This window comes from Micrasema longulum, unplaced genomic scaffold (genome assembly GCF_059751315.1).
Source record: "Micrasema longulum isolate JH-2025_06_02 unplaced genomic scaffold, ASM5975131v1 h1tg000360l, whole genome shotgun sequence".
Classification (NCBI taxonomy): Eukaryota; Metazoa; Arthropoda; class Insecta; order Trichoptera; family Brachycentridae; genus Micrasema; species Micrasema longulum.
The window spans coordinates 178,898-192,886 of record NW_028277562.1 but is presented as its reverse complement, the minus strand read 5'-3'; the positions used below and the strand labels follow the sequence as shown (position 1 = coordinate 192,886).

Here is a 13,989-nt window from a genome sequence, read left to right as displayed (position 1 = left end):
GGTGCACTTAAAATATTGGATTGTTAGCTAAGCGACAATATATGATATTTTGGATATTTGTATCACTAAATTTTAAAGTGAGGGTTATCACTAGAGCCCTTGCAGAGCATTGCAGATTTAACAAACACCTTGCTAGAAAAAACCTTTCCGAAACTTCTAGATGTAGGTTCTGCAGTGCAGATGAGGAAACACCTATACACAGTTTATGTGAAAGTGATGCTTTACATCATAAAAGGAGCCTTATTTTCAGGGGACTGCTGGTTAAACCTGAGGATGTTAAAAAGCTTGCCCCCTACCTAATAGACCTTTATTTCACAGATCTGGGCTTGGAGGGGGAGATTTATCAAAACGTAAACTCTTGCCTGGACTGTACCCTCCACACAGTCGCCAGGCTCTTTATAGACCTGGGCTTGGAGGGGGAGAACTATCCACGGGAACCCGTCACAATACATCTTCACAGGTCGCAGTGACGTCAGAAGCTTGCGCAGCACTGATCCCCACCACTAAGAATAATAATTATAAGCACTAACTTTGTGGATCATTCTTATATTTTTGAGATATAAATAAAACAACATTATTTTATGAACCACTTTTTATTGACACAACTGACCAGTTTGGAAACTACACGTTGCCTTCTTCAGGATCATAAAATAACTAAACATAGATAATATGTAAAATAATCAGTTATCAAATAAGTGGGAGTCGATAAAGATAGTGGAGAGGGTAAATGTCTGGTTGTGTCAATAATAAGTGGTTCATAAAACAAAGTTATTTTATTTATATCTAAAAAAACAATAAATGCCATTAAATAATAGTAACGTATCTTTAACTCAGTCAGACCGAAAGCCCTGTTTTGAGTTGATATGCAAGATTTTAACAAATTTACTAAATTTATATAAAAAAAACATTATATGTTTAATACCTCTGCAATTATATCACTTATTAATTTTAAACTTATAATTTTAGAAATCAATCACTGATTTAAGTCTACTGAACATTTTATTTTATTTTTATTTTAACACATATATAAACAAACATTTCGCGACAACTGTTTCTCTTTTGTAGGGCATTTTCAAATGAATGTGAAGATTAGATGGATTGAATGTCCTTATGAAGTTATATTATTCAAGGTACTCAAGTAGAAAATAAAAATAATATTATGAACTATAGTATGTACATTAATCATAATTGAGGGAAAAACCAATGGTTAAGGGCAAGGCTAAGTGTTTAATAGATAATGGAGAATTTAGGTATTTATATTTGAATTTCGGAAAAAATATAACCAAGTATTTATTGTCATACATGTATGTTTTGTGAGATAATTAATGAAGCTTTATAGTTTTATAACTTTAGATAATTGTTGTCAAACATGCTATAGTTTATAAGATTATTTTTATTTTCTACTTCAGTACCAAGGTACTGGATTCAAGAATTATATAACAATATAAGGACATTTAATCCATATAATCTTCACATTCGTTTTAAAATACCCTTACAAGGCGAAACAATTGTCACGAAATTTTTGTTTTTATATTTTTTATATTTGTAAAAAATAAATATTTGCGTTCTTATGATTATCTCAAATACTTAATTTTTAGGGCCATTTTCAACGAGTTGTAAATAACTCACTATTAGAAAATGGAAATAAAATTGGAGTAGATTGGGATTCGAACCACGGACCATTGGTCCGTGAGTCCGAGACACTAGCCATAGGACCACAATCCGATTCATTCCCGAGTTGGGACTTATTGTCTCAAATAATGTACAATAAACTTATGTATGTAAATAAATAAATAGTCATCTTGCTCAGTGCTAAGTTTTAAGCACTAGGTCTATGAAAAATCTACTATTATCTTCAATGTAAACATGAATTTTTTGAATTAACTTTTATAATTTTTCTTATATTGATGTAGTACTTTATCTTAACATATATATATATATATATATATATATATATAAACTTTATGCTCTACTTAAAATAAAAAATATTATTAGATGAGTACCTATATACTATCAAGTTATATGATAAAACGCTTGAATTTTAATTTTGTGTTTCATGTGAAAGCCCCCCGGGCGCATAAAAAATAATCAAAACGTGTTAAACATTAAGGATGCTTCAGTATCACTCAAAAATACGTCTTAGCATTTGGGATGCTACGGTATCGTTCGGAAATACGTATCTCCGTTCGGGATGTTTTGGAGTCACTCAGGCGCTTGTTATTCAATTTGCACTGTTCAGTTTCACAACGTCACAAAATAACTCCTGAGTATCGCTTGCTTACATCACGCAACATTAACATGCTTGTTTTTGTTGTTGTATCACGGCTACACATTTTTTACCGGTCCGGTCTTATAAAAGATTTAAGTATGTTTCGGTTTTTTCTGGATAAGAAAAACGCATCAGGTATCACCTCGAATGGATTCTGAAACATCCCTTATGGGTAAAACAGTGGGTATTTACAAATCTGCAACCCTAATTTTCCATCTTTCATCGCGATTATTTCAATATAAATGAAAATTAATATACATTTTGGCATACACAGAGTTTTTTTTTTACGATGGAATACAAGAATAAAAGTAATTTGAAACAAACTATATCCTCGATCGAATCAAGTTTTATTTTGTTAAACAAAGCGTTAAATTAATAGCGAATAAATATTTTTTCATAAACATGAACGAAGGGTTATGACTAAGATCTTTATATTTATTTTACAGAAATTGAAATCCTGTACTTCAAATAAAACCTTTGTTGAAAATAAATAATATTTGTATTACTTTACTTTAAAAGTCTCTAAGATAAAACAATATTACAAAATAAATACGTTTCTCAGGTTAGGTAAATAATATAATGTATTATAACAATGTTAACAAGTAATGGAATCGTAATAAACATTTTACCTTAAATAAATAGCAAAAATATTGACAAATAATTTCTTTTAAAAATAACTGACGAGTAAAATTTAAATCTACTTCAACTAGAGACTGTTTTCATCACTATCGTGTCATCTTCAAAACCGGCATCATTATTATTAAAATAATTCGATTTCTCTTATATCAGTTTAAAAAAAAAACAGATTATAGAATACTGACAGACTAGAAAAAAATCTTAAAAGGTAATGAGATATACTGGGAATCCTATACATTAATCAATCAAAAAACCGACTCGATAATATAATTATTCTTTCAGTCAGCGGCCGTGCAGGGTCATCTGGCATATCTGTCGCATGCAAATAATACAGCAAGTCCAGTTTTTAGTACGATTTCTTTCAGTACACATGTTATCTGCTTATCCGGGGCAAATTGCTATCTCAGTAATTTAATTCCCGTAAGCATGAACTATAAGTAAGAAAAAGTAAATAAACTTTAAAATCGGAAGGTCTCATATTTTAATTTCATATTTAAAATTATATGTTAACCATTTTTACCTTTTACCGTTGCACATGTGCAATTAAGGACCAACGCTTTGTTCAGTGCAACAATAATAATATTTATTGTTCGTATTTCTCCTATTTTGAATAAATAATTTTTGAGATAATGTATTTTTATTACTATAATAAATTTACCTCTTAAATTATTTTTATTTTTTTGACTGTCCAGATTTGCTGGAGTTGGTGTGTTTCCGTGTACCTGGTCGACATACCCGCCACAGATCTCTTTTTTGTTCTGCAAGTTCTAGAACCAACTATCACATGCACTCGCCTATCCCTAGGCTCCATATGGCAATCAGTATGAGGACAAGGCTGATATATTTGGTTCTGGACTTGAAAGTTATAAAACGAGTCTGATTACTTTTTTTCTCTCGCAATATTATTCTTAAACTTTTCTTTATATTTAAAAATGTTTTTTTTTTTGTTTTTCATATTTATGTGTTTATTTCTTTAATATTTTTGGTTGCTTATGTGTATTTTTCCTACTTGTTACTATTGTTATAGTTATGCAATTGTAAAATTTTTTGTTATGTTTTTATTTATGTATTTTTTTTCTTCATATTTATGTTCAATATATGTTAAAGGCAATTTGTACCGTTTATGTAAAATAAATAAATAATATTTTAAAATGACTTTCAATGTTTGATTTTCAAATAAAATTCGTGAAATAGGATTTATTATTATTTGCCGACAAAATCTGAACTTGGAGATATTTCTGTGCCTTGGATCTAAAAGGATTAAAATCGAATTTTATACGTTTTAGGCCTGCCAGTATATTTTGTCGTCAATCGTTCAAAAACGCGTATCTCGTTTTTGTTGAAATTGAGTTATGAATATTTTCATGAAAATTAAGTTATATTTATGGAATAAATGAGCATCATTCTGTCTTTATTTTTTTCTTAAACCCAGCAAAATACAGAAGGATTATTGTTTTATTATTCTTAAGGCGAAAATTTACAAATTCTTAAATGGTCGTCTCAAAAATTAACGAATTCGGGATTCACTTTTTAAAAAAAAGGACCATGATTTTTATTTTTCACGATTGTGCCCACTATATAGAATAGATAAAACCAAATATTGTTTCAAAATGTTACGTTTAAGACTTTCTTATAAACAGATTTATTTTATCTACTATGGTTCACAACAAATAAACAATACATAAATATGATTTTCGTATTATAATCACAATTTGTTTTTTATTAAGTTTATATTTGAAGCACTAACTTTGTGATTATTCATTAAAATAAAATAAATAAAACAACTTTGTTTTAAACCACTAATTTTTATTTTTCACTGACCGGTTTCAAAGCAAACCAGCCTTTTAGTCAAGGTTCACGTAACTAATGAAATGTGAAAGAAAGGTTAAGGTGAAAAATAAAAATTAGCGGCTAAAAACAAAGTGGTTTTATTTATTTTATAATTTTTACAATTTTTTTGATAAAATATTGTTCGTCAATTATATGTGAACACCACATGCACAAACAAGAAAAAATATTTTTATTCATTCGAAATTACACTAGTTTAAATATTATTGAACTTATTAAGGCTTTTTTGGGTATGCTCGTGTCAAGCCATAAGATTTAACAATAAAAATTACATAGGAAAATTAATAGTTATCATAGTATCATCATATTCTAGAAAATACGTCATAAGAGACTTAGGAATAGTTTTAGATTCCAAATTTGTGTTCGATATTCATATTATTAAGCCATACATAATGCGAATGTCTAATGACTTCAAAGTTATTTAAACATTTACACTGCTTTACAACACAAATGTGAGAGATCAGTTAAAGTATGCTTCTATTATATGGAATACCCAATATAATATATATATATTAACAACCTAGAAAGGATACAGAAAAAAATATTAATTTAATAAAATACAAATTTGATTGTACTTCTTATGCAATTCAAGCACTGAAGTACAAAAGAGTGATTGCAGATCAAGTATTCCTATTTAATAAAATAAATAAAACAACTTTGTTTTTAACCACTTATTTTTATTTTTCACCGACCGAGTTCAAAAATAATCATAACTTCAATAAAGACACCGGATTAAAAGTACTTCATGTTGAAAATAAAATATTAAAATTAGACAACTTAGAAATCTTAGAAATTAAATAAGTGACTCATAATGAGAAAACAATAATTAATAACCAAATAAACAATATTTCTTTTAGTCCTCTCCTGGCTTACTTCAAAAATAATGATATCAGATTACCACCCGTGTAAGAAAAAACCACTTGATTTATTTGGTCTACGTGTAGTTTTTAGTGAACATGATAGAAATAAAATAAAAAGGAATCAATTCATTAGTTACGTAAACTTTGACAAAGAAGCTTGTTTGCTTTGAAACCGGTCGGTGAAAAATAAAAATTAGTAGTTAAAAACAAAGTTGTTTTATTTATTTTATTATATTGAATAACCCCAAAGTTAGTGCTTCAAAAAAAAACTTTATATTCCAATTCCTATTTAAACTTGTGAACAATTTCATAGATTGCCCCAAACTTACAAGTTGTTTAGAATATCTTGTGCCTAACAGGACAAGACTCCACACTACATTCAATTTGCTGATACCCAGGACAAATTCAAGAAATAATGATTTTTTCTATAGAGCATGTCATTATTACAATACCGTTCTCTCCGGTCACGCAGACATTTTTAATTTTTCCCATACTAAATATAAAAGTTAACTTAAAGGCATATTAAATGAGTATGTCATTAAAACTGTTCATTCATGTTTATGTTTTGTACTCTCTTCAATATTTGTTTAATTTTTGGAATTTTCTTATTTAAAAAAACATATATTTAAAAACACTTATTTTTCATATACATGTATTTTATTTTTATTTACCTATTACAATTTAATTTTTTCAACTTTTTTGTTATTATTTATTATATTTACATATTTTATGTGCAGTTTCTGAATTACTCACATTTTTCTACTTTTAAATTAATTTTATTCTATTACTGGGTTATTTTAATGAGAACACTTGATTAATAACTAATATAGCCATGAAAAATTATTATTGATGGTTTTTTCTATTTTAGTTACAATGTACACTTATTTTCTATATGCATTATATGTAAAAAATGTTGTTTTTTTCCAAATAAATAAATAATTCCTTTTACGCACCTAATGAGGCGTTGGGCACTGCAACGGTACACCAATCGCATCGTATCTTGATAATTTTTTTTGTTACATGAAAGTAAGACGATCAGTCTTACGTTTCAGGTACCAGTCTAGGGACTATGACATATTTGAGTGTAAAAACACCCTTTGAAATAAACATTTCAGATCAACCATGACGAGAAAAGAACCTGAAAACATTTGCATGGTGGACAAACGCTTTGACCATTACAACAGAAGACGACCCAAAAAAGGTGGGGTGGCGATTTTAATTTTGTGTGGATATTATTTGACTGAATCCGTTGAACTGTGTTAAAATTTGCGGGGAAATAAGAGATGGAAAATGCGGAAAAGAACAGTAAGCGGCCAAACAAACTATAGCAGACAATAATCCTACCTTTAGGAAGATAGGAAAGGGAATCTGGGACAGGAATCCGGATGTTATCTCCAAGTCCTGGCTTTTGGGTAGTTTTTCCTTTTTGGTGAACACGGCACTTTCACTATAGTTATTTGCAAAATAGAATGATGAATGTTACGGAGCGGCAGTCAAATGATGTAAAAATGTTCAGATGCGGGCAGATGATTATAGGACGAGCAAATGCGGGCAGATACAATTAAAACATGCGGTAGTTGGCAGAAATCATCAAGAAGCAAAAAAATGTGTAATTATCGATGTTGGTTGCTATGGATATGGAAAATTGTTTCCACAGGAACCGTGGCTACCCATGGCCAAAGAGACGAGGAGAATAACAGTGAACGTTGGGAGATCACAGGATGGGTAGGGTAGGTGGACCTTTATCCACTGGTGGTCCATCCAGTCACAAACCACTTAATCCCACCAACCACTTGCGCAACCAATAGGTATAGGTCGAAACAATAAATCTGTTGTTTTGTTAAAATGTATGTAGAACTGTTAGTTTTCCAAATAAAATAAAATAACATAAAAATAAATAAACGGTAGAGATAATTTTTGATAAGAGAAAAGAGTTTAAATAATGTTAATTTTTACAGTTCAATAAAAATATTTTTTTTTACCTTCGACCATCAGGAAAAAGCCTTTTGGGCTCTTCTCCAAGATGTTCAGTGCTGTCACTGTCATGTCTTCCAATGTTGGATCGGCTTGAGGACCAGCTTCCCTATCAGCCGCGAAACCCATGTGGGAGTACTCAAATAGACCTGGAAACAAAATAAATTACGCTTTATTCATTAACACAATATAAACTATTGATACTTTTAGATTCCTCTTTGACATAACCATTAAATGGTTAGTTTATGGATAATTTAGCTGATTGCGAGTTATTGTGGCAAAGCGTGCTGTAGCTCAATCACAAATAACTATTGATGTGCTTAAAAACATGTTTAGCATTTGAGCCAACACAATGAACAAAAATTAACATGCTTAAGTTATCGCAGTCATAAGTCAACGCGTGTGTAATCTATTAATCAACGCTCGTGTCGGCTTGTTTTTTTTTCTCGTAAATAAATACAGTTTATTATCGAAAAGTTGGCGTTTATTATAAAAAAATAATACAATTTATTGCATTTTCAAAATAGTAAGTCGTATCTAATTCAAAAACGTGAAAATTTAATAACAATTACTATGGCGTCTGCTTTTCTTTACATTTGACTTGCCAACTGCCGGCTTAACGCAATATATAGCGTGATAAATAATAAATAAATAAAATAAAAATAGCAATTTCGGAATATTTTTCATATATACACCTGTGAAATTCAAATTTGTGATTGTGCAGCAGGATTACACATCGTGAAACGTAAATATTTTGACATTTAAAATTTGGTGTTCACGGATGTTCTATTGTGATCACGAATACGATAAGCAACCATGGTGAGAAATTGTTATCACGTTGCTTATTAGCACGTCGATAGTTATTTGTGATTGAGCTACTGGTGATGCGAAACTGTAATTGAAGGAAAATAAACTTTCTCTTATAGCTAAAAATCCCGCGGTAGAGGAAGAAAAACTATTTTTGTAATTTTTTTTTAAAAATTAAAAACTGAACCGTGGGCTACGTTTCGATTTCAAAGATGTCCGCCAAAAAAACACTTTTCATTTCATTCAAACTCTCGCTGATAGACGAACCACGCCTGCTACTCACCAATATCATTTCTGATCAAATAGATTAACCTTGAATTATTTACCTGCATTTGTCTCAAAGTACCACAGGGACAAACGCGTAATATACAGCTTTTTCACATATCTAAATGCAGAACAAATTTTACAAAAAAAACACTTCAAATAACCGTATTATGGATACTTTAACAGGAAATTTAACCACATATATATATTTATATATTTACAAAAAATATTCAATTTATCAAAACAGCCCTAGGTAATCAAGAGTTTATATATGAATTGTAGCTTAGGTGTAAATATTTTAATTTTTCATATATTTTCTTGTATTTAAAAAAATATATATTTATTTTTATTTGTATAAACGTGTTTATTCTGATCTTTCCGGCTGTTAATTTTTATCTGTTATTTATTGTTTTTATATATGTAAATAATATTATTAAGTCAGTATAAATATAATCTTCACCAACAAGCTACAAAAAGTGGCTTGGTGGGATCTTAGTTTTAGTAAAAATATAACATGTGATTTTTTTTTTTTTTTAATTGTTAAAATGTATAATTATGCGATTAAATAAAAAAAAAAAAAAAGCCCTTATTAATGAATTGTCTTTGCCCACTTTATTCTCTCCATTTCTCTGTATTCTTACGTAAATGTCAGTTTTATAATAAGAAGATCTTTAAACATAATTATGAATCCCCGTACTGCGGGCCAACTGTTTGTGACACCTGATTTTCATCATTCGAATAATTTACATAAAAGTTATATGTTATTTTTATTAAAATATATGTTATGTAGGTGCAAATGACATGTATTGTTATGTTCATTTAAACCAACGTACGCGTATTATCATACCTAGCATGTTTTATTGTTGACATTACATCGTATTCACTTCTTTTTTTGGTTACCTACCGTACTCGTATTATATGGGACTCGTTGCACATTATTTATTCCACGTGCATCAATTCAATTTGAAAATAAAATGCGTGTTTTGGAATAAGGTTTTGAATTGTGTTTAAGGTAGGATAAGACTTTAAACTACGCTCAGACGCAGTAGTCTTTGTGGACATTTTTTCCAGTTCATGTTAAAGCTTAATTTTAACATGTATTTTTCTAAAGTGTGCGCCTTTTTTTATTTCAAGAATTTACAAATCATTTAATTGAATTTATGCCTTCATTGAATCTCACGCTGACTGTGCAAAAATGCAAGAAGATCTCGACAGACTTTTTCAGTGGTGTAATCAAAATTTGATGGAATTAAATATTAGTAAATGTCATTCATTTTGTATTTCGCGAAAACAAACGATAATCAACTACGAGTATCTTTACTCTTTCAACAATTCCCCGATCTCTATAACAGATAGTCAAATTCACGACTTAGGTGTTATTATTGATACGAAACTAATGTTAAATATTCATATTGAATCAGTCCTGAAAAAAACATATAAAATGGTCGGACTTATTATGCGAGTATCAAAACCATTTTAACTTGCAGAGACATAGGAAAAACTCTACAAAACATTTGTTCGTCCCCAGCTAGAAAACTGTGCTCCTATTTGGCCACCTTACTATAATGTAAGTATTAATAGACTAGCAAGGGTCCAACAATTTTTTTTAAGCAGGTCGACTACCGGTTAAACATTAACTTCTCTAATCATGCTGAAAGTATGCAATACCACGAAATAAACTCTCTTAGAAATCGAAGAAAAATGTTAGAACCGTTATTTTTATTCAAATTATTAAAAAATAACATTGATTCTCCTAACCTATTTGAAAAACTTCCATTCCATGTGCCATCTAGAACGACAAGACAGAATCTTCTGTTTTACACTGAAAACGCGCCAACAAACTATTTTAAACAATCTACAATACCTAGAATATACGACCAATATAACATGAGATTTACCTAGGCTGATATTTTTTTGTGACAATGTATGTAAATTTAGGTAAAAAATTATAGAAATGTTGAGAGAAGCAGATATTTAACTTTATTGTTATATACATAATATTTCATTTTGTTTCTTTAACATTTATTATATTGAACATAATTTAAATTATTGTATTAAGTGAAAACAATTTTTTTGGTGTGTGCATGAGTGTCTTACACTAATATACAAAGAAATTGGCAATACTTGTGAACACACTGTTTACCTTACAAAATAAATAAATTATTAATTGATGAGTTTTTTTTATTTTGATGTAATATTTCGATTTGAAACATTACAATTAATAATAAAAATAATAAATCAATAATCAGTTAAACTTAAGTCAAGGCCCTATTTTAAATATTTTTCCTTTAAAGTCTAACCCTACCCTAAACAAAATCAACCCCTCCCTCGCTCCTACCCCTACCCGACCATAAACACAATTACTTCCTCCTCTACTCTTATCGATACCTACTAATCTGTTTACTTCTTCTTTCTTTTACAAATGAATGTTTAGTTATTATACAACCCTGAAGAAGGCAACGCGTAATTGCTGAAACTTTTTGGTTGTGTGAATAAAAATTGGTTCATAAAACAAAGTTATTATATTTATACCTCTCAAATATAACAATGAACCACAAAGTGAGTGCTACCAATATCGAAAATAATTAATAATTGATAAGCATCATAGATTGTTTGGTCTTGACTAATAGAAGTATGGATTTATCTTCCTATTAAGTGAACATAAGTTTTATCTTGTCATTTAACAAATAATGGCGTGTATCCATTTGAAATACGAAACACACTTTATAAATACAAAACATTTCTTTTCGTCATCTCCGAATTCTTCCCTCTTTTTCGTATCAAATAATATTCCGATACAAAAACAATGCAAAAGAAAAATAATTATATCGCTTTGTAAGTAAGAAGCATCTGTGTCCTTTGTGACAAAAAATGAATCCGTCATTTTACAAAGGACGTCAATCCTTTTTTGTATGAAATTTGTTTGTTTGAAATTAGCAAGATTTTATAACTTCTTTGGTATATTGAAACAGAGACGAGAATCGTTCACTGAAAGGAATGTGTAAGTCTCGTCAGCATAAAATAAGATCGATAAAAAAATTATATTTAAATAAAAGCACAGTATATACTCCCCCAGCCATTAAAAATAGCGTTCCTACCACTTACCACTCACCGCATCTGAGGACATAAGTGAGGGTACTACTTGCAAACCTGGCAAAATTCATCTTTCTTTATTTTGAGCAAATCACAAAAAACTGATACAAAACTTAACTCAACAACTTTTTTTTAAAACTTTATTTTTTTATTGTAATCAGTAAAAATTTTATACGTAAGCAGTGATGACATAAAAATGATTATGTCAAGAAACATTAGTGAAATTATAAATTTAATTTTTCACATGAGCAACTTTGCAATACTCAAGTAGAGGTTACCATGTTTGTAACAAAGCTGATAATTTAAAAGTCAAGTCTTACAAATTAAGCTGTATTTATAACTGACAATGTTAAAATTATTGTAAAAAATTGTATTCTGAAAAAGTTTTAATTAATATCTCACTTTTTTTTATTTTAGATTTTGCCGAGCTCTCTATAATCTGGTAACCTTGGCATTTTTATGCTGAAAGAAGGTAATCCAGAAGAACATAATATGCACTTCATTGGATTGAGAAAAGAGGCAAGTAAATTCTTCACTGACTGGGATTAAACTGATTGGAGACGGTCAATTCGCCATGATTGCATTCTCAAAAACGTTCTTCTTTTCTAATATCTTAGATTTTCATGCAGTTCAAATGAAAACTGAGGTGATTTTTTCGTTGCCGACGTTTTGGATTTAACTCTCAAAAACTTTGTCCATAACCAACAAAGCTATTTTTCCTCATTGCTGGTATTCAGGATTACATTCCCAAAAACAATTTCTTTCACTAATATCTTAGATTTTTATGGCAGTTCAAATGAAAACTGAGATGTTTCTTTTCTTTGCCGACGATTCGGATTCCATTGCCAAAAACGTTCCCCATCACTAATATCTTAGATGCTTACGGCTCACAACAATTCAAATATACATTCAATTGTTTATTTCTGTTTGCCGACGTTTCGGATTCCACTATTAAAAACAATCTGTATTACCAATATTTTATATTCTTATGACAGTTCAAATGGGCATTGAAACGTTTTTTCTCATCGCCTAACTTTGACTCTACACTCTCAAAAACGTTATATACATATACATATTTATATATATATATTTATATATATGTATATATAAAACAACTGAAGGCGCTGAATCTTGGAATAAATTTGTATTCATCAACATTTCAAACTATTTCCAACTTTGCTGTCAAAAATATTTCGATGTATAAACTTAGACGTGGCACATTTTTCAATTGTTCGCCCATGATTTTTCTAAATTTTGCAATCTCAGCATTTTTCTAGATTAAAAGAACATATGGCAAACAGTTTATTACAAAAGCTTGACATTTTATTTCTGAGACAACAATAGACTCTGTAATAATATTGCTTTGAGTGGAGTTTTTTGGCACAAAAGACGAGCTTAAAAGCCTCTTGCACTAAATTTTCGGGAAATTTATTATACTTCAAATATCTTACGTCTAAAAAGGGTACTCTGTTGGGATCTTGATATTTTTATAGGCATTAATTGAACGTAGTTATGCAAAAAGGAACCAGGCATAGAAAAGTGAAGCTGAGATAATAGCGCATTTGTGAAAATAGAAAATAATCGAATCTACACAACTGTTGCAAATTTTCAAAATTGTGGACTGGCTGCTTTCTGCATAACTACGTTCAATCTGACCATGTTATGCAGAAACCATCCAACCCACAAATTAGTAAGCCGATATAATTTTTCTATGTTTCAAGTATGTCTAAATGTTTGTAGACGGGCTGAATTTCCTCCCTAAAGAGTTATTTGGATCTAAATTTGCAACATGGAAGTCTTGGCATTCACAGGGCTTATGACCTATCATAAACTGGTTCAAATGACTATTTTACACACTGAGTAACATTCACAATTCTCCTCATGTTTGGATATCCACATTTCTTCAACTCTTCCATCTGTCCAGTTTTGTGAAGTAAATGAGCCAAGAAAATTAGTATGTGGGTGAGATTAATCCGGCTGAACCAATTTACAAAGTTGATTTAACTAACTAGTTTAAGAAGAAGTTAAAAAATCGGAAGTGCAAGACTGATCAGCTTACCTTCGGGTAACAAAAACGATTAATATATTCTGTGATTGGTGTACCGATGCAGTGCCCTATGCACCATTAGGTGCGGAAAGGGAGTTAAAAAAAAAATGTAATTTATATGCATTCGTATGAATTTATAAATAAATAACAACTATTTTTAATTGATTGATTTATATGAGTTCTTTATACCG

The 13,989-nt window shown here is 29.8% G+C and overlaps 1 protein-coding gene across 1 annotated transcript in view; it reads right to left on the bottom strand.

Annotated features, from left to right (window-relative positions):
- Window positions 1-13,989, bottom strand: part of LOC148282219 (alkaline phosphatase, tissue-nonspecific isozyme-like) — a gene marked incomplete at its 5' end in the record, with an annotated part of 170,538 nt that overhangs the window by 12,318 nt on the left and 144,231 nt on the right. The window contains one exon of the mRNA XM_088225435.1: window positions 7,596-7,736. Coding sequence (XP_088081561.1) covers window positions 7,596-7,736 — 141 coding nt within the window. The remainder of the gene's footprint in view (window positions 1-7,595; window positions 7,737-13,989) is intronic.